General features: G+C 39.3%; 2 protein-coding genes and 1 long non-coding RNA gene across 3 annotated transcripts; 2 read left to right on the top strand and 1 right to left on the bottom strand.

Moving 5' to 3' along the window:
- Window positions 1–2,073: 2,073 nt before the first annotated feature.
- Window positions 2,074–3,947, top strand: hoxa13a (homeobox A13a). The gene is made up of 2 exons (XM_084738567.1): window positions 2,074–2,833; window positions 3,372–3,947. Exons 1-2 carry the CDS (start codon window positions 2,173–2,175, stop codon window positions 3,617–3,619), a joined length of 909 nt encoding a protein of 302 aa, XP_084594693.1. The 5' UTR covers window positions 2,074–2,172; the 3' UTR covers window positions 3,620–3,947.
- Window positions 3,948–11,396: 7,449 nt separating this feature from the next.
- Window positions 11,397–16,414, bottom strand: LOC146312835 (uncharacterized). Its single transcript, XR_014772064.1, has 2 exons — window positions 15,461–16,414; window positions 11,397–12,253 (listed from the first exon to the last, which is right to left on the bottom strand). It is a non-coding gene; the product is annotated as an uncharacterized LOC146312835 (long non-coding RNA).
- A 43-nt stretch (window positions 16,415–16,457) lies between these two features.
- On the top strand, window positions 16,458–20,746 carry hoxa11a (homeobox A11a). Its single transcript, XM_084739372.1, has 2 exons — window positions 16,458–18,591; window positions 19,369–20,746. The coding sequence occupies exons 1-2, from the start codon at window positions 17,928–17,930 to the stop codon at window positions 19,599–19,601; spliced, it is 897 nt and encodes a 298-aa protein (XP_084595498.1). The 5' UTR covers window positions 16,458–17,927; the 3' UTR covers window positions 19,602–20,746.
- Window positions 20,747–21,617: the final 871 nt, after the last annotated feature.

Below are 21,617 nucleotides of genomic sequence, written 5' to 3' on the forward strand. Positions count from 1 at the left end.
AAACACATTCATTCATTATTTTTTTCTTTTATTTGGATTAAAACCATTACCTCCATCAAATGACTTAAAAAAAAGCAGTCCCACTTAGTTCCACTGTATTCAGCAGAAATGATACACCTCCCCCATGCATGAGAGAAAAACATAAAGTGCATTTCTTCATTTTTGTTGCGACAACACACACCACCTTTAAGTCTGGTTGTTGTTAAGTAAAACAGGCTTTAGTGCATCATTGTTTGCTCTCTTCGGCACTTTTTTTTGGTTTAACGTTCCTCATTGTTGTTTTTTCACTTCTAGTGGGCCTCCTACACAAACTCCATACGCTGTGAAATGTATGTAATCAGTGCTTATAGTTAAGAATTTTTGGCTTTAGTTTGTAATATATTGTATATTCATGCTTCTTGTGTGTATTTTAAAAATAATCTGATATGTTATTTAGGTGTTTAATGTTGGGATTTACTGCGTGGTAGTTTAGATTCAGAGGAAACAGATGAGGCCGAGGAAGCTTTTTAAAATAATTTACATAAACATCACTCGTCTATAGGCTGGAAAGCAGACGTCTGCATCAGTGTTTTACGCACTTGAGTGGCAGCTCCTGTTCTGTCTGGTTGATTTGTCTCCTAGTAGTAGTCTTCAATTAGACCAAGACTCATGCTGCTGGATTTTTGAAAGTGTGCAAACAAATTTCCTTCAACACACAATAGACGGAGAGCCACTGGTCATAAACACAAACCAGCAGACCAGACACACACACACACACACACACACACACACACACACACACACACACACACACACACACACCTATCCCGTCCCAACGTCATTTTCACACGTATGTGCCAAAAAACACCTCCAAAAGATCTACACATAAAAAACAGCAGCATTCCTTTTATATCTTCAACGCTGGGATACACCACTACACACCACCCAAAGAGAAGCGGGTACAGACTAGTTCGTGAGAATAAACGGAGGAGAAAACAAAATGATAGTAAAAGTTAATGTCCTCCAATAGCTTTCATTGGGACAGGAATTCTCACCCCTCTTCCGCTCTTTTCAAGCGCTCAGACGGTCCCTTCAAAGCGTGAATAGCCCGACAGGCTGGACGGCTAGACAGCAACTTTCAACTTGACCTTGGCCTCCAGCCGCGTCTGCCTCCGATGTAAAAACACGCACGCTGTGCCAAGTGGAGAGCTGTTTTCTGTCTTTGCATATTGTAAACATGTCCGACGTGGAGTGTCTGCAATATTCACCTCATATCATGACGTTGCATCCGATTTTCCTTATTTCTAGCTGAAATTAGAGTGGAGATGTTTAAAGGAGGGGCCTGTCTCTGACTGTTTCTATAAATATGTGCATGGATAAATGAAATGACTTGGAATATGTCGACTCTCATACCTTTCTAAAGGATTTCTACATCCTATATTAAATGCGTCTGTTTTGCAAATAGTACCACCGGACTGCGTGTAGTGCGTCTTTGAATCAGCGGTCGGCCACAGTATGTTAAATTCCTTGTTTATCATGTGAAACATTGGAATACATCATGCCTAGTACTAAATTTATTATAAATGGAAATCTCTTTTAGTAAATGGCCATGAAGTGATACCCAGTTCCTCTGAAGAGGCAGACAAAGGCTGGTCAGTGAGCGTGCGTAAAGGCCGTAAGGCTATGCTTATTAGTCATATGTAGATGGTTGAGTCAGAGCAGTTTTTTCTTTAAATTATTGATTACTTTTCAGTGATTAACTCTTATTGGAACCTCACGCATAGAAATAAGAATTTCCAAACCTAAATAATGTAACGCAAGCCTTTTGGATTATGAAATATAAATTAATATGAATAAAAAAATAGTCTGCTGACATGTGTATCTGACTTTTTATAAAATATAGGTACAACTTTCATCTCAACTGAAGCAAACGCGACAAAAACGAATTCCCGTCGTAGGTACGGTCACCTTACTTCGCCGCATTTTTCTCCATTTAATTATCTGTACTGGGTGATGTTTACCGTCCTCTTTGCATAGCCTGGTCACGTGACAACATCTGGACCAATGGCGGCGCAACCTCGGCGCTCTTGTGCGCGTCAGAGTGGCATTACTCTCTGGGAACCAGTATCTCCTTTTTTCAGTCTCTGGGCTTTTTAAAAAAGAGCCAGAAGCTTCAATGTTGGATGCCGTGCTATGACAACGTCACTGCTCCTCCGTCCTCGCTGGGTCGACCCGTCGGTGATGTTCCTCTACGACAACGGCGGCGGTTCCGATGAAGTGAGCAAGAACATGGAGGGTTTTGCTGGTGGCAACTTTGCTGCGAACCAGTGTAGGAATCTGATGGCGCACCCCGCGTCCCTGGCACCGAGCACGGCTTATTCGTCCAGCGACGTACCCACCGCCGGTATGGGCGAACCAGTGAAGCAGTGCAGCCCCTGCTCTGCAGCCCAGAATTCATCCAGCGCCTCCCTGCCGTATGGGTACTTCGGTAGCGGCTACTACCCGTGCAGAATGTCGCATCACAGCAGCATAAAGTCATGCGGAGCGCAGCCCCCCTCCGCGTACGGAGAGAAATACATGGACACGTCCGCCTCGGGCGATGACTTCACTTCTCGGGCAAAGGAATTCGCTTTTTATCCGACCTACCCTTCAGGCCCGTACCAACCTGTCCCCAGCTACCTGGACGTTCCCGTGGTGCCAACGATCAGTGCGCCGTCAGAGGCCAGACACGAGTCCCTGCTGCCTATGGAGAGCTACCAACCGTGGACTCTCGCCGCCAACGGCTGGAACGGGCAGGTTTACTGCGCCAAGGAGCAGTCCCAGCCCGGACACATGTGGAAGTCCTCCATACCAGGTAGGCTATACTTCCATTAGAATCCAGCCTTTACAGGACAGAACTGTTTGACATGTTAGTGTGTTAGCAAACAGGATGCACAGTGTATAGAATGGGGGTGTTTCAAATGTCAGTTGCTGTGTCAACCTGCAGAACAACCAGCACAACAGTAAGATCATTTTGTTTAAAATACAATAACTGAAATAATGTGAAGTGTAATTGGGATTGTTTTTAATTTTTAAAAAGAAAATACAGATTATTTATTAAGTTTCATCTACAGAAAAATGTTTATTTGTTTTTGTCATATCACGGAATAGTCAACATCTTTCTTTGATTTAGGAGTATAGCATATTCTACACAGCAAATCTCAATTAATTGAATTAAATTATTTTATTTACATTGTATTGTTTTGGTATTGTTTTGAAAGTAGAAATGTAGAAATGTGTCAAACAGATTTTCATTTATTGGTGAAACACCATTTTGAGAGTGAATATGAGGCTTGTTGAAAAGCAGCCTAACAGCTTCTTTTTCTTTCTCTCTTTCCTCTTCTACCTCTCAGACGCGGTGTCCCACGCCGGGGGGGACTCAGGCTCTTATCGACGCGGAAGAAAGAAGCGCGTGCCATACACCAAGGTGCAACTGAAGGAACTCGAGCGCGAGTACGCCGCCAATAAATTTATCACGAAGGACAAAAGGAGGAGGATATCTGCCCAGACCAACCTGTCCGAGAGGCAGGTGACGATATGGTTTCAGAACAGACGCGTTAAGGAGAAGAAAGTGGTCAACAAATTGAAAACCATCAGCTAGTTTCTTTTTTTCTTTCTTTCTTTTTTTTTTTTTTTTTTTATTACGGACAATACATCTGTGGGAGATAAAAACCCCACACACTCACACACATACACACACATTCGTGCGCGTTTGGACTCATGGATTGGAACAACCAAACTCCTGACTGAACATGATTTATTTGTATGTTGCCAAATGATTTCCCGGAGCTCATGGAACAAAATTTCTGAGGCCTCTGAACGCTGGACCCTCCATTTCCTGCCACTTGTTGTTAAATATTGTTTAAGGAGTCAAGTGGGGAAAAAGAGAAAAAATATATAGCTTCAGCAGGCCTATGTGTGACTTCTTTTTTTTAAAAAAAAACAACAACAAAATTTTTTTTTTGGCATGCTCACTCTCAACACAGGACCCCTGCTCAGAAAAGATGTGCGCCACCGAGCTACGCTTTTATCTATCAGCAAATTTAACGAGAGTGATAACTGCGAAGATTCACAGGACGGATTTGGACCTTGGGGATGTTAAATATTAATCTCTCCTGGCTTCCTTCTGGCTTCCTTTTTACTCACATGCTATATCTTGTATGAAGTTTAGTTATCATATGAACCCGTGCTCTCATTCATATCCAATCCATGGTGCAATCCTTCTATAATGCTTAGATAATCGTTCGGGATATGTGTTCATATTAATCATAGCTTTTATAATGTGTGCGTATTCATGTGGTTGTATATAAAGTCCGGCATGATATCCAGGTTATTTGTGTGTGTGAGTCAAGTTATGTCGGTGTTTAAAGTCCGTCCCAATAAAATATGGACTTTTATCCAAGCTATGTTGATGATCCTAGTTCGGTTTGTGTGTCTATTGCGTGTGTATGTGTGTGTGTGTGTATCTCTCTCTCTTTCTCTCTCTAGATATATATGTATATATATATATATATATATATATATATATATATATATATATAATGGAGAGAGAGAGAGAGAGAGCGAAATCTTTCTAAACATTCAACCAGTTTATTTAAATTTAAAACAGGCGACTCTTTGAGGCCCATACTCCTGCTGCATGTTTCAGCTCAACAGTGAAGTGTTGTCTTGTTGTGGCTCTGTTTGTAGCGATTTTCTTTACCCAGAGATACTACATACAAACTCTGTTTATAAATTCCAGTATTTGCAATGTGTTGCAGAGTTGTGTTTGGCTCAGAGTAAAAAGAGCAGAAGTCAGCTGAGGCCGGTGTGTGCTGAAATGTAGACTGACATCGCCATCTAGCGGCAAGTTTGTGATACAAGCGGGTCAATGGTCAAACATCCTATATACGAAACTTTAATAATAATAATAATCATAATAATAATAATAATAATAATAATAATAATAATAATAATAATAATAATGCATGTAATAACATTTTGATTTGATAACATTTTAGAATATACAGTCATGACAAACAGACGCAGGTGGAAAGTTCAGGAAAACCACCTTTATTTTATGATTAACATCATAAATCGCTGCAAGATATCCTCCCCTACTCACTCTTGTATGCATAACTGTACAATAAAAGCAATCTCTCACATATCAAAATGATAGGACAATGATTTAATTTCCAAGGACATCGTGGTAAACGTGTATTTTTCTCTACAAATGTATTTTCAGCGCTTTTTTTTATTTTTGATAAATTTGCATGTTATAGGAAAAATCCACCATAGACTGTTACATTGTCTGTTTCATTTTAAGAGTACGCTGTACCTTTTAAATGAATTGCTGCTCTTAATATTTACATTGCCACGTTGTGTTTATTGAGCTACTGACACGCTGAGGGTTATTTGTATAAATATATTCTGATAAAAGAAAAAAAAAAAACAACTAATAGATTTTGGTCAACTTGAATTACTAAATGTTGACTGCGCTTCACTTCATTTAGGCGATTGGTTGTAAGGGCGCAGACTGCCGTTTGTACTACCGCCTTATTTGCTGATCCCTTATATTATTGTAATAATTAATTCAGAAACCCAGTAGAAATACCTTTTATCTCGTCGATTGTAGTGTCACTATCTCTGTAGGCTTTCTGTGATTAACGGAATAATTGAAATGTAGGCTGCTTTCAGTCAATGTAACTTTTGAATGTTTTGAATTTTATTTAATACCGATTTTTTGCGTTTTTCTGGAGGATTCCTGGAAATATTATGAATGAAAATGCGTCACTTAACACACACACACACACACACACACACACACACACACACACACACACACACACACACACACACACACTCAAACACACTGGGTTAAAACTGACCCATTCGTGGGGTCAATATGGCAGCAATGCAATAGGCCATTGTGTTAATTTCACCCAGAAATACTGTGAAGAATAGCATCCAAGAGAAGAACTGTTTTGATCCACTAACCCAACAATAGTTTACACCAACAACTATTGCGTCACCCACACTGTCAGTTTTAATTGTGTTTTTAGTGTGTATATTTTAAAAGTGGCCCATTTGTCGTGCAGATATTTCCATGAACACACCAGAAAATTAAGTCAGTATTGATTCGGTATTAAATTAAATTCAAAACGTTTTAAAATATTTTTCACAACACGTTTTTTTTTTAAGCCAGTGTTTTAGTGTGGTTGGGGGTAAATAAATGTAAGGTGAAGTGCAGTTTTGATTTAAGAGAATGTAGTTAGAATTCATCCTAACCTTCGCTTGCTGCTTCCGTGGTGTTGGAAAAAGTAGACTAAAGTGCTTTTAGCTACTAGAGACGTGTTTACTCCGTCGTCAGTCGCTCTCGCCGTTCATCGTTCACATGTCGATAATGATGACAAGGTATGAGGCAGAAATATTTCCTTGTTCTAAAAAGATGCTCTTATTGAGTGATGGGCCTACAGGCAGTTTTTATGTAGCTGCAGCCAGAAACCCAACATCCCAGCGTGCAGTTTGTTTGGCTGCATGAATGTGAATACCAGACCCCTCCTCTGTCACAGCTCCAGCTCCTCTAGCTGGTTTTCCCACCTGTTCGGCTGATTTACGTGCTGACATAATTATTTTAGTCCATTTTATGAAATGTAACGGCGCTATGCATTACGCCTTCTGTCCATAATGTCAAGCACACGGGCGTAACTTTACATAGGCTTTAGGCCTATATATAGTGATATTTAGTATATAATTTATTTATATCCTTATATATTTTCCTTCCATTTCTCCCAGTAATTGAGAGGCTCATGGGTTACACTCACTGGCTGCATATGACGAGACGGATGTAAACGCAACTCCTTAAAAGATACAGAAGACTGATGCGTTCTCTCATATCAAATAGGCTACATAATTTCTTCCTTTTCTTTTTAAAAATAGGCCTAAATCTTCACCAGACTATTATTATTATTATTATTATTATTAGTAGTAGTATTATTAGTATTATAAGTATTATTAGTATTATTAGTATTATTAGTATTATTATTAGTAGTAGTATTGAATAGTAATAATATAAACTCATACTATTAATCGTAGTGGTAATTAAAATGTTGGTTGTCAGTTCAACTAACTTTTGTCTTTATTAATTAATTAATTAATTAAATTTGATTTGGTTTTACTCAATAACTTAAACCAATAACTTTTAAACTTTAACTCTAATTCTAGGTTTCCAAAAGTATACTTTAAAGGTAGAATATAAGTAGCATTTGTTGTAGGAAGTGTTCTAAACGCACAGGAAAGAGTTGATTGTTGAGTTCCATTCAAATACTCACGTCTGGGGTTGGTAAAACGTCCTGAGCACAGCAGCAGCAAAATAATGCAGGGTCTCTGCAGATACCACATGGTTTATAAATGTTGACTGAAAGGGGTTATGAGTCTATACAGTTTTTACAGGAAAATGTTGCAGATTATGCCTTTAATTTATTAAAATTCTAATATCAGTAAGTACATTTGTAGCACATATTTTTTGTGTTAATAGCACACCTCTCTTTAATGAGTTCATACTTACAAAAGGTACACTACTATTTGTACTCCTTAAACTGTAATTATCTCCTTCTGATGAATGTTTTTTTCAACAGTTCAAAACACATTTATTATATAAACGTATTAAAAGGAGAGTTGCATTTAGCTACTGGATATTCATAGTTGATTTGTTTCACGGTTTTCTAAAAACCGCAAATATTCAGTTTCATAAACGTTCACTCTGGATTATTTCAAGAGCCAACTAAAGCTGAAGTATTTTTAAACGGCGAGTAGTCTGATATGTTGTGCTTATGACTTGCACATGTCCAGCTGGCTGACTCAGAGAAACACCGCAGAAATGTGAGACAGTAGCTTGCACGTCCGCGAGCACGGAATGTAGCGTCACCGGGCTCGCCCGACCTGTGACGTAAGCGCGGCGGGCGCGCACGTGTTATACAATAAGCTCAGAGATGGGACAAAATGAGTGTGATGTCTGACTGCGCAGCGCATCGTTCAGTCCCAAAACACTTGAAGAGCGGAAGAGCTGAAGCACAAGCGGGGCAGTGACTTGAGCAGCGCAGCAGCTCATTGGCTGCGAGGAACACTGCAGTCTCTTATTGGCCTTCTCAGAACCAAAACAAGCCTGTTAGTCCCGCCTCCAACCTGACGCACAGTCGAGAGCTCTGCTCAAAGTGCTCCGCCTGTTCCTCTGTCCTCACACAGAGCCATCTTTGATGGGACAGCCCATCGGCTGGGGCAGCAAACACAGGAGGAAGACTTGAGTTCTGCTGCCACACTCAGGCGAAAGAGTAAATTACACTTCATTTTAGTACACAAAAAAAAAAAAAATAAAAAAAAAAATCCGTTATTCTTTTCTTGAAATACCCTTGCACGTAGTTTCATGAATCACTCACACGTACTTTAATCACAAACACGGGAAGAAAGCAAAGTAAGAAGGAGATAGGCCTAACTGTCTATTAAGGTTCATATTCTCGCATAAATGTTAAAGTCTGTGCTTACTACTCTTCTATTCCATGTTACTGTAACAGTGAAAATTGCCTCTTCACCCCCCCCAAAATACAGATGATGGTTTCTTTTCATTAACCTATTACTGTACTATTTTACATCCTCAGAAGAGTAGAGACCTAGTGCAATTGTAACATTATTTTTGTACATTTTCCTTCATAATTCACAGACTACTTTCATCGTTTGAGAGAAGAAACATATGTGCTCTAATTTGTTATACAATTGTTATATTTTCACTAAAATTGACAAGACTATCTATATTAGTGGTTGGGGGCAATTTGGAACACTGAAAAAAATAAGTCATATTGACCCAGTATGTTTGAAAGCACACTTAAAAGCAATCACATTACTTGTACCTCACAATGTTACTCCAAGCTACTACAAGGAAGTGATATTTTTATGATTTTGGAGACAGCGGGATATCCGCCTAATGACCGCAACATAACGTCAGAAATTATTTAAATGGAAATCTCCTTGGCTTCATTTTAATTGGCTAACGTACTACGTACTACTCGTAACGTAGGGGGGGGATTAGACACGCGGTTTCGTTTCAATTTTACGGAGAATCCGAAGACATTAAGAATTGCTAATACATAAATAAACGACCTTCTCAAGGATAGTCTTGTTGTTTGTTTACTTAGGTCCTACTGAGACATCAATATTAAATTGAGATAGCTTCATAGCCAATTAAAAACAATTGTAGTCGTTTTAAAGGTATAGTCTGCAGCATTTTCAAAAAAAACAAACAATGTGTAGATTCATATAAACATAATCCATTTCAATTGTCAGTTACGACCCACCACAAGTGCGTGGTTGAGCCTGTACAGAGACTCTGTTCTCTGCCTGTATTTCCTTATTTTTTCCTCATAGTTTTGCTGCGTTCAGGACGTTTCACCGTCCGGTATTGTTGTATTTGACATCCTGATGCATTTATGAACAGCTCGGAAAAATCCTACCGACTTTTTTTTTGTATATTGTTCAAATTCTTTTAGATGTCCGCATGGTACACAGTCAAAGCAAACTTCTCTTTCTTTTTTGCTGAATAAGGTAAATATTCTAGTGGTAACTACATTTTAAGCAAAGTAATTTCATATTTAATTTAGTGAAATACATTCATCTTATAACAGAAAAGTCTGTTAATACAGACAAACAAGGTGGTCACACTGGGCCTTGTGGCTTGGTGGTAATTGTAATTCCGTGTTGCAATGATAAAATTTTTGTGCTAGCAAGCAACACACAAAGCATGTTTTGTTGATGTTAATTTCTAACCAGTAACCTAGAAATACTGTTTAAGTAAGTTTGAATTCACAGACATCTACACTTTAGACAGCAGAAGAAAAATACTGTATATCCAGAAGACTTTCATACCTTAAAATCAAATATTTCATTGAAACTTCTGCTGAGGTGAAATGATGCTGCCCCTTTTACACAGAGAGTGAATCATACTGAGCATGTGCAGACTGAGTATCATCACTCAATACAATCTCTAATCTGATTGGAGTAATTGAGTGTGTTACAATTACAATTGCTCCCTGTCACAGTTGCCCCCAGTCTCCCATTTGTAATCCAGGCAGAAACTCAGATTTAAAATCTGTAATAAACTGACACCTTGAGAGGTTTTTCTGAACAGTGAGACGGTCTAATAGATCACACATATTGAATAAGCAGCTCGGTATGTCTCTCGCCCGTCTGTCTTCAGACATGGCTGCACACAGACGGGGCCAACCACCGCCAGCCAGGCACTGCTCTTTACATTGACCTTCGCTGTCTCTGTGCGTAATGGAGGCGAGGCCTGCAACCTTCAGCCAGTCAACAATATAGCTCTGGTCAAGCTTGAGAGCGTGAGTTTGGAAGATAATCTCGTAATACACCACAAAGACCAGAGAAGACATCAACTGATCCAGCACCGTGACAGCGGTCAAATAGAAGCACTTGACCGAGATTATGTGAAAGCCTCCTCCATGTCCCATTCGGCGCCTTATTCATCCACAGACGGGCTTTTTCTGTCCTGATTTCATTTGGTTGGATATATAAATGACATAATTTACTGTGTCCATTTATGAAGGATGCATTGGTATGTTTTCGAAGAAAGATGCACAGCGAGCAGGGATCACTGACAGCAGCGGGTCTGTTTGCTTTGCGTGTTTTTTTTGTTAGTCTAAACACAGATTGTTAGTTCCCTTAACATAAACCAAGCATAGATATTTCACAATAATTATAGTTAAAAAAAACCATACTTGAACAGTACAGCCAATTTGTGACTCAAACCTTGGTAGATACGCTAAAGCACGTTAATTCTTGAAAATTTGATTCCCTATCGAAAATCGACATTGGAAATTATGGAAATCGGTGTGCCACTGCGAGAAGCTTCATATTCACATCCTGTCCAGACAGTACTCTGGTAGGGCAGAGTTACTTTTAAGGTCCAACATGACAATGCCAATAAAGGCATTTCATTGTTTATAAAGAAGGTGCCATGGAGTTTTTGTGATTTTTGATGACCGTTCCTGTTTTAATCCATATAAATGAGTATTAGGGCTAATAAAAAGGTAAAAAAATTCACATATTTTAGTCCTTTCCCCAAATATAATGGATTACTGATTTAAGTACCATCTTTGCTTTTGTAAAGAGCTGAAACAATTATTGTATGATTTGGTGGCCATAAGAAACTAGATCTGTTAAGAACCGAATGAAACTATAATGAGTTTTATTCCTCGTTATTTGAATCTGTATAGAAAAAAATACAAGAAAAAAATGATTATAAAATCATTGGTGGGAAATTTAGCTAAGCAGCGACGTTTTCGTTGAAGCTGCCCGCTCAGCCGAATAAACCTGCGTACCACAAGCCAGAGTGTATTAGATTCTTAGTTTATTGACGTTTCAGTGTTATCACAGCTTCATAAAGACAACTGAATCAGTTTGCGGTTACAATGAAACATCAATGCTTAATAGACCACAAAATTTAAACTAGACTGAAAAAAGACCCAGAACTAATGCTACAGCTGATATTTTTATAGTCGAAAGAAAAAACACTAGTAATGTCAGCTAAATTTTTAAGTTCCTTTCAAAAATAAACTGCGAGCGTTGCGTTGGACGTGAACATCTAAGGCTGTTAATATTCTATTTTATCTTGTTGTGGGAAATATACCCATCTAAGGTCAAGCATAGTTAAGACATGCTGAAAACTAAACAAAGATCTATATAAATAAAAGGAAATAACGCCCTTAAAATAAATTGTGCAAGGGTTACTATTCACCATGCTCAATTTGACTCTTTTCTTTATTGAAAATATTAAGTCATTAATAGCCATTGCGGAATTAACGCACCAGGGTTTTCTGATGCATTTTCTATAAAAGATTTGTACATTGTGAGTCCATTTTCAAATACTTGAAACCTTATCACTGCACTTAAACTCCTACTTATTCCTTTATGTCTCTTTTTCCTTTTGTCTTGTTCCTTTGTAAAATTTCATTTATTCCCCCAACTGAAGTCCAGTTTATGTCCTTTTTGTCCAGGTCCGCTGCTGTAATGACGCCTTGTTTCCCAGGATACCTTCTGCGGGCTAATCCACCATTGTGGGTGAGTCTCCACTGGTTAGTCAGAGGTGCTCCCGTTGACCGTGGAGTTGATCAGTTTCCCTGCATGGCCCCTGTGTGGTCCGCCTGGCCCCTCTGTCGTCGCCATCCCCGCCGGCCTACATTTCTGTCACCTGTGGATAAATCAACAGTTGTTCACCAGCCGCTGAATCAGGTTCAAATTAACTGATATTTTGCGGCTCGTTCATTTGTTGAGCTCTGATTGTTTCATGTTTCAGTCTGATGGTTTTATAATCCCCCCGCCAACTCCAAGCTCGTATCAATGCAGCCAGCAACATGATAACGGCTGAGACAAGACCGTGCATTCAAGTTCAAAAACAACTTTAAAAAAATCAAAGTGTATAAATATGCAGAAGTCAATGCGTAAATGTGCGTTTAATGAATGTTCTAGTTGAAAATGATGCATTAATTAATTAGCTCAGCCTTGTTTTGTTTGGTTGTGCGACCACTGACCCTGTGCGCACTGCAAATCGTTTACATGTTCAGTAAAGCTGCATTTTGTGATCTTTTAATGCATATATAAAAAGGATATAATATATGCATTAAAATGTCACAGTTTGCACCAGTCTTCTCATTGTCTAGTCACACTGTATCTTTTCGGCCTCCTGCTCAACACCCTTAACACTAACGTTTGTGTTTTCATTTTGAGATGAAGAATATAGTCAATAGATGCATTGAGGCGCAGGTGTGGTGGCCCACTTTTTTCTGCCATAAAATGAAAACAACAAAACGGGCTGGACTAAAGCCTCTGGGCTTTTTTTTATTTCACTTGAAGACTGAAACTACAGGAGGTTTCTTTGCAGGACTGAATACGCCTATTTAGCCTCCTTTACAGCCCACAGGCCTACCTGACGTGGCGTTAAACTGTACTTTTAGATCCTCCCCACACTTGATTGTTTACTTGTTGTCTAACAAGGTTTTATGGCGCGCGGATTGGGCTATCTGTGCGTCGCATTCTCTTCCTGTCCAAACCACTGCGACACTGTCACTCCAGGATAGGCGTTACACTCAATTTAAAGCTAAACACGTTGTGTTATTATATGTTAATTGATATAATTGTATGATTTCGGTGTTGGATTTAATCTCAATAACGACTATCAAGTCTGTATGTGTGTTTAAATTTATTTGGATGTGTCTGAGTGTACGCGCTAAGGTAGAAAAACAATGGTGAAGGAATTAGGACTTAGATGCCAAGGAAACAGTGTGAGTAAATACAGATTCTTTCTGTCCATTTACACACTAAGTGTCCTTCAAAGTCACCCATGGCCAAAAGTCAGTGAGTTAATGTTTAGCTTTTTGGAGTTATGTTTCCTTTTTGTCTAAATTCTGATATATACTGAATGTTTTCTTCGTGTAAAGCGCATGGGGATGAAGTTGTTATAAACCTAAGGGGTTGATGGAACAGTTCTCCTAAGTATAATGAGCTAGTATCATGTCTTTATTCAGAGTATTATTTAATCTTCAATTAAAGCCTAGATCCAGCCAGTCAGTTAGTTAATATTTATCTGTTTACAGTTTATATTTCATTTGTTGCCTAAAATCTAATGTAAACTGAATGTTTTCTTTGCGTAAAGCACATAAAATGAGATTATTATCAACCCTAAACGATTGATGGAACAATTTCCCCACGTAACATCGTGAGTTAATGTCTTGTTTATTATTTAGAATTGAACTAAAATTTACATCAGACAGTCAGTGATTTTAGACTTTTTGTAGGCTTCAAGTTTGTTTTGTCAAAAATGTGACACAAACTGAATGTTTTCTTTGCTTAAAGCGCATAAGATGAAGTTATTATCAGTGTAAGGGGTTTATAGAACAATTCTGCCAAGTAACAATACGAGTTAGGATCATGTTTATTATTTAGAGCAGTATTTAGAATTAAATTCAAACTTGCACCAGACAGTCAATGAGTTACTGTTTATCTTTTTAGGCTTCATGTTTCCTTTGTTGCCCAAAATCAGATACAACCTAAACGTATCTTTGCGTAAAGCTCATACCATAAAGTTATTATCCACCCAAGGGTGTTCTTCCATCTAATATATATAGCACTATTTAGATTTAAATTCAAACCAACAGCATATAGTCAGTAGTTTTTTGTCTATCTTTTAGGCTTTATATTTCCTGTTTGTCCAAATGTTGATACAAACCGGCTGTTTTCCGTGCATAAAACACATAAAATGACGTTATTATCGAACTGCGGGGTTTATAGAATATTTATATTGATTAGTAAAATCATGAGTTTATATCATGTTTGTCATTTAGAGCACTAATTAGACTTTAATTAAAACCTACACCAGATAGTGAGTTAATATTTATCTTTGGACGTTATCTTTAATAATAATAATAAAAAAAATATATCCGAAATCTGATATATTGAATGTTTTCTTCGCGTAAAGCGCACAAGATGTGGTTATTATCAACCTAAGGGATTGATGGAACAACTCTCCCAAGTAAAATCATGAGTCAAAATCTTGTTTACTATTTTGAGTTAAATTCAAACACCACAGGGTCAGTGACTTCATGTTTATCTTGTAGACGTTGTGTTTACTTTTTTGAATATTTTCTTCGCGTAAAATGCATAAAATGAAGTTACTCTAACCTTAGGGTTTGAGAGAGCAATTCTCCAGAGTAACTTCATAGGTTAGTATCATGTTTAGTATTCAGAGCATTATTTAGACACTAAATGAATTAATATCTAGGCTTCCCTGTTATATCCAAAATCGGATATATACTGAATGTTTTCTTTGCGTAAAACGCATGAGATGAGATTGTTGCCAACCTAAAGGGTTGATAGAACAATTCTCCCAAGTAAAATCATGAGTCAGAATCTTGTTTACTATTTTGAGTTAAATTCAAACCAACAGCAGATCTCACGATACACAGTTAGAAAGAAGGTGCAGTTCATTTGACTTTTCCTCAAATTAGTTGAGTTACAGGCTGCACATTATCGACCAACCTTGTAACCTAAAGCCTGCGTAAATGCAAAAGCAATTAAAGGAACTCCATCCGGGGCACAGTGGGCCCTTTGCTCTCTCTGAAGGACCCTCTCCCTCCCCCGAACTTGAAGTCGACCGTACAGAGAAAGCTTTGGCTTTGAGAGCTTTTACGCAGCGCCAGACAGCAATTTGACGACCAAAACCGCAGAAGGATGGTCAGAGGATCAGCTGAACGGCTTCCTATAACACAAGACACACTTAACATATAATTGGCTTTTAATATTGGATGCTTGTTTCTAATTTTAGGGCATTTTTTTTTATTTTAAAATATTTTTTTATCAGATGTTCAGAGATAGGCTTATCTATTATAACCAGGAATCTTACCTTAGTTGTGTACAGACATGACATGTTTCTGTGTCACTGGAAATCTTCAGCTGCTGACTTTGAGTCCGTGTAGGTGGCGACTTCCCATCACGCTTGGCCAGTTTTGTGGTGTCTGTCTGGCCGGGGAGAAAAAAAACGCAGCAGAATACTATAGCAGCTATAAAAACGCAGGTCTGTGCAGAGCTGGCTTTGGTTTTCCTGGGCATCCTGTGCTCAATTACAGCTTAAAAGCTTCAGCACAACTCGTAGAATTTGTCTGGATTGACCGAGAGGCGGAGCGTGTGGTTGCAAAGACACTCGAGTTGTTTGTGCCCCTACAATTTATCCAAATAAAATGGCCTGCGAGCAGGACGGTGGATAGCTACAGACTGTACTTTTTTCCCTATTTTGATACAGTCACAGGGCGTTAGTTAGTGCTTCAACAGTCTTAGTGTGTGTGATATTTTAAGGTTGTGTTTCACATGTGCCATCAGGAGCCCCTTGGATCACCATGTGCACATTGGGCTGTGGGGCCCGGCCAGCCGCGGCGGTCTTAATCCGAGCTCAGGTCTCTCATTCACAGCACATTAGAGTCAGGTTGCAGCCTCTCCAAAACAAGCTGCACGGTGGCCTCAGAGCAGAGAGCCAGGGAATGTGCGCTGTGATATGTTAGCCAAATCAAATAGAAGAAATCACTGCATTTCATATTATACTGGGTATGTGTTATCTTGAATTGGTTTAACTTCAGGGTAAAGTGCACCTTTAATCCCAAATTATTGGCACATTCCTGTATGACAATTGCTAGCCTCAAGACATGTAAGTTATTCATATTAACTATTTTGAAATAGATCACAGAAGAAAGCGTTTCTTGTATTTTTCGAGCTATATCTGAAATACAGCTGCAGGTATTTTAAAAATCTGCGTTTGAAAACAATGTTTTCCCCTTTGATTATGTGTGCGCATGAATTGGATTTACGCAAATGTTTTTATATATGCGTCGTGGAAATAAGGAGAAAAAAATGGAAATTATTTTTCAGAAAAACATTTAAGTGTCTTCCAAATTTCTGGAAGCTATCCATTTGCTGAACGACGCACATGTTAGTAAATATTTGCACCAAAACGTAAAGAAATAACCGTGCATAAAAGTGGAGCGGGATTGAATGTCGCGACTTTTGTGGATCCATTAAATGTTTAATGTGAGACAAAACAGAGGCGCAAGACAAGCATCATTCAAAATAGAACAAGTTTATATTTTTAAAGAGGCTGTAACATTTGGCTATTGCAACAGAGTGTTTTAATGATTATAGGCGACAGACTATCAATTCCAGCCCGTTTTCCTCAGTGAGCCTCCGATGTTTATCTAAAAAGTATATGTCGAATTCTTCTGTTATTACTCACAAATAAATAGAGAATCATTCCACTAGTGAATTGTATTTATTAACTTAAAGATAACGACTTAAGATACTTGTTTATTGGTTTACTGGTTCATAAACCACAACATTTTTATTTACCTTAAATTTGTCTTCCCTTTACTATAATTTCCAAGACCATATCATGCATTTATTTCGTCAAAATTTTACTTTTGTCTAGGTAGTAGTGGTTCAAACACAGGGCCTTAGCCAGTTGAAACATTAGCCGCTACTTTGAACATGACCCTGATAACCAAATGCCCACAGAGCCAAATGCTGTGTTGTAAAACCACCAAATGATGATGACTACCACATTTCTAAAAGCAGACTTTGGAGATAAGCTTGTGGTCTCCCTCCTCTAATGCAGGTCCATGCTATCTGTGCACAATTAATGCTGGTTTAGTTAATGTTATTATCAGATAGTGGCCGGGACAGGCTAGCTCCCAGAATGGTTTTATTTTTCATGCATTGCATACATATTTTAAATACATGAAAATCCGACAAACTCAAAATACGCACATATTTCCAGGACAGACTGAGTGCGTCAACGCACGGAGCATCTGGCAAATCGATATTGATATTTTGATTAAAGCTCCATTTTAAGTCCCTCTTCTCCACTTTTATAATCCAGCATCAAATTGAGAGTTTTTTCTTTCTCCGACTTGGTTGCCTGTTCAGGAATTCATTTTTAGGTCGACATGGCGATGAACCACCAATGTCAAGCTTTAGGACACACGGCAGTCATGACTCTTACACTCCTACACACTCTCTTTCTCTTTCGTACACACAGAGACACATACACACACCCACACACACACACACACACACACACACACACACACACACACACACACACACACACACAGCCTGAAAATCTGTCAATTTCTGCCGCGTGGTCACGTGACCTCCTCCTCCGTGGAGTGGATGGAGATGGCTCTCCACGTCAGCTTACGTCTCCAAATTTCTGCTTAGCGAACCTGCTTCAAAGAGGCAGGAGGCACGGCGCTTCAGAGCCATGTTCAGGGCGGTTATAGACGAATCAAAGCCCGACATAGAGTTATAGCAGAGGGTGAACTACGATGATGGATTTTGACGAAAGGGTCCCAGTCGGATCGAACATGTATTTGCCCAGTTGCACTTATTACGTCTCGGCGGGGGCTGATTTCTCCGGTCTTCCCTCGTTTTTGTCCCAGACCCCGTCCACCCGCCCCATGACATACTCCTACTCCTCTAACCTGCCGCAGGTCCAGCCCGTCAGAGAGGTGACGTTCAGGGACTATGCAGCCATTGACGCGTCCGGTAAATGGCCGCACCGGGGGAACTTACCCCAGTGCTACCCCAGCGCGGAGGACATGGTGCACCGGGACTGTCTGTCGGCGCAGACTGCCGTTGTTGGGGATATGTTCGGTAAAAACAGCCCCGCAGCCGCAGCCGCCGCTTACCACCATCACCACCACCACCACACAAGCGCCAGCTCCGCTGCCTCCAATTTCTACGGGAACGTGGGCAGAAATGGCGTGCTGCCACAAGCTTTCGACCAATTTTATGAGACGGCGTACGGCAACGCGTCGGAGAGCTCCTCCACGAACGGCTACTCAGGGGACAAAACCCCGAGCAAGCAGCCCAGCTCCGCGCCAGAGGACACAGCGTCGTGCAGGGACACCGAGGCGAAGGAGCCCCGGGAGGAGACGAGCAGCCCGGAGTTATCTTCCGGCAACAATGAGGAGAAATCCAGCAGCAGCAGTACGTATTAAAGTCAGCGCCTTGGTTATGAGAGAAAGTTTGCAATCTTGCGCGCTGCTGTTAAAAATTTTATATGCTGTTTTATAAGCATATAAGGTTTATAGAGGGCCTGTAGACCCCCCCACCCCCCAACAAAACTTTGTTATAAACTGCAGGATCACGTGTTTGGAATTGAAATTGGCCGTGAAAGACATCAGGCCTGCTGAATTTTTGCTCTAACACTCCCTGACATTTTCCCCCAAAAAAGCACCAAGTTATGAATGTGAATTCCTACACAGATCTGCGTCCATTTCTACTATAGACGTGCTTGTTTCACGGTTTCTTAACGTTAAAAGAGCGCTTTGCATGTAATGAGGGTGGTGCCTCTCTGGTTTAAGGTTTAGCACACATGAGCCTCTTGAGTTAAAACCATCCTGAACTCTTATGTTGCACATTTTACCCTTTTATGTGTTCTATAAAACCAACAATTTCATATAAACTGTCTAATACAACAGTCTGTACCTGTTAGTTGCTTATATTTGATAGTGAGCTTGTTGCTTTCATTTGCTAGAAAAGGTCAAAGTCTCAGTGTATTATCTATGGTTTAACATTTTTTTCGGTGTAATATAGTATTACTTGAAATATTGTTAAAGGAAATATGTTATTAATACTTCACGCAGAGGAAATCCGCTCATGCGTAATCTGGGATTCATCCAAGGTGAATAAATCTTTTCATGGCTAATTTGATATGTTTATATATGTTTTCTCTGACCGTTTTCTTTTTTGTTTCTTTTCCAGGTGGACAGAGGACCCGCAAAAAAAGGTGCCCATATTCCAAATATCAGATCAGAGAACTTGAACGAGAATTCTTTTTCAGTGTGTACATAAACAAGGAGAAACGCATGCAACTGTCTCGGATGCTCAACCTCACCGACCGACAAGTGAAGATCTGGTTTCAGAACCGCCGCATGAAGGAGAAGAAACTGAACAGAGATAGATTACAATATTATACGTCTAACCCTCTGCTTTAGGGGTGAATTGTTTTTTTTTTAAGTCCTCTTCTTGGTGTGGGGACTGACTGCGTTTACAGACAGACTGACTGACTCTCCGGCTCCCACAGTGTACACTGTGTACCACAATGGCCGCGACAGCAGCTGCAACAGCACTGCTCAATGGTTAATTTCAAGTTCGAGGACAACAGTATCCTGTGATCTGAAGAACCTAAAGAGTGAGCATGAATTAAGGCAGTCTGTGGACTTTGATTTCGCTCTCAGACTTTTGAGGAAAATGTAGTAACGGATTTTTGATCCTCCTCGTCAAGACTGTCTGTGCGCTTGCGAAGGCCCATATTAATAATATTATTATTGTGACTCACAAGACGCCTTGTTTATTTTCCTTTTAGGTGGGTAAAAAAATAGCAGTCACTTAATTGACTGACTCCGTGTATTTTGTAATCAAAAGGAATAATTTTACTTTTTTGTTCTGTTTTAAAATCAGAAAAGTGGTGCATTTAGGGACAATGGCGAATATGTGACTTTAATAACTGAATCTATATTGGTGTGACCAAATAATGAACGGATGAGAATGTAAAGTGTTTTCTGTTTTTGTGTGCTTATTTATTTTGTAGCCACTCGTTTACTATCTCCTTTTAATGCCACGGCTAATTTCAAAGTCCATTATTACAGGCAGGCTGTTAGGATTCCGTGTTCAGACTGGGCTGACCTCAAACAGTTGTCGTCTCTCCTGCAGCCTGCACGATGAGGGCTATGAGTATTTATATTTTGCGTATCTTTACAATTCCCAAAACCCGTGCTGTCCTTTTTGATTTTTGGTCAGTCGAGTATTGATATTGCAGGCCAAGCCAGAGAGATAAGCTCGTCTACTAGATCCGTGTGGAGTTGCACTGAGGTAAACGCCCAACATATTCACACAGGTATATGTACATGCAGCGTGCCTCTTCGGTCTCATATTGATACGCATAATAACAGAATATTTTTCTCATGACTTCGTGATCCTTTGGTACTTGCAGTCTAGAGAATTAAAAACATTTTCAAGTGTGCTGTCAGGGCAAGGCTGGTCAGGGTCACCGCATTGAATCAACTGCTTGGTATGCCCAAACTATTGTGTATTATACTATATTTCCAAATAAAAACAAATGAAAAGATTATTGAAAAAATATGTATTTCTGTGTGGTCATTGTTTTTGTTTTTTACAAGCTTTTCTTTAAAAAATGTAGCTCTGTAATATATTTGGTGAATAAAATAAAAATACGGACACGGGAAACATTTTACGCACGCAAAATCCGTACATTTAACTCACGCTTGCAATAGAATTATCACAAGTGGGTGTCTTGGTATATAGCGAGTAATTAAAAAACACTGAAATGCAGCAGATTTGAGGGCTCAGATGCAAATTATGAGCCGTACAAACTAACAGCGGCACAAACACGCTTCCTGATGTAAATTAAACATGTTTTTATGATTAGTTTTTAAAATAAAAGGCAATAAAGTAAGAAATTAAATAATAAAGCTGTCGTTTCTTGTTAAATATGATCAGATAATATTAAATCAGTGGGTGTTGTGCTTCGATAGAGGTAATATAGATAGATATAAACCAAAAATAAATGTGTGCTCTCAAATTGTTTTTGTGCGTTTGTGTTTTGCAATTATTTGAACGTCTCAATACTTTTTGAGCCATATAAGATATTATACAACTCTTGAATTCCAGCTGAAGGAAATCTTTGTTATTGGACCACTGTGGAGAGCGTTTAGGTCCACCTTTATCTATATCCATAACATTTATTTGTTGCCAAACATTCAGCATTTGTTTTATATTCATTTCTCACTATCTCTCCCCCGCTCTCTGTGCAAGCTGTCATTTCGCTGATTGGCTTTGGAAACACTGCTCCAGCAGCAGGAGCCTCCTTTGGCGAGGGTCGCCATATTTGCTGTTGTTATCACTGTGTTTATGGGAGCTAGCCGCAGCGCATTGGCGTTCATATATGACAGTCAAAAGGGCCATAAACGCGGGGAGAGAGGCTGAAGTTT

Source organism: Lutjanus erythropterus, chromosome 16 (genome assembly GCF_056507025.1).
Source record: "Lutjanus erythropterus isolate fLutEry1 chromosome 16, fLutEry1.hap2, whole genome shotgun sequence".
Classification (NCBI taxonomy): domain Eukaryota; kingdom Metazoa; phylum Chordata; class Actinopteri; order Lutjaniformes; family Lutjanidae; genus Lutjanus; species Lutjanus erythropterus.

Coding starts and splice junctions, on each gene's coding strand:
- hoxa13a (XM_084738567.1), top strand. CDS start 2,173: ATGACAACGTCACTGCTCCTCCGTCCTCGCTGGGTCGACCCGTCGGTG. Junction 2,834..3,371: donor GTGGAAGTCCTCCATACCAG/GTAGGCTATACT, acceptor TCTACCTCTCAG/ACGCGGTGTCCCACGCCGGG.
- hoxa11a (XM_084739372.1), top strand. CDS start 17,928: ATGATGGATTTTGACGAAAGGGTCCCAGTCGGATCGAACATGTATTTG. Junction 18,592..19,368: donor GGAGAAATCCAGCAGCAGCA/GTACGTATTAAA, acceptor TTTCTTTTCCAG/GTGGACAGAGGACCCGCAAA.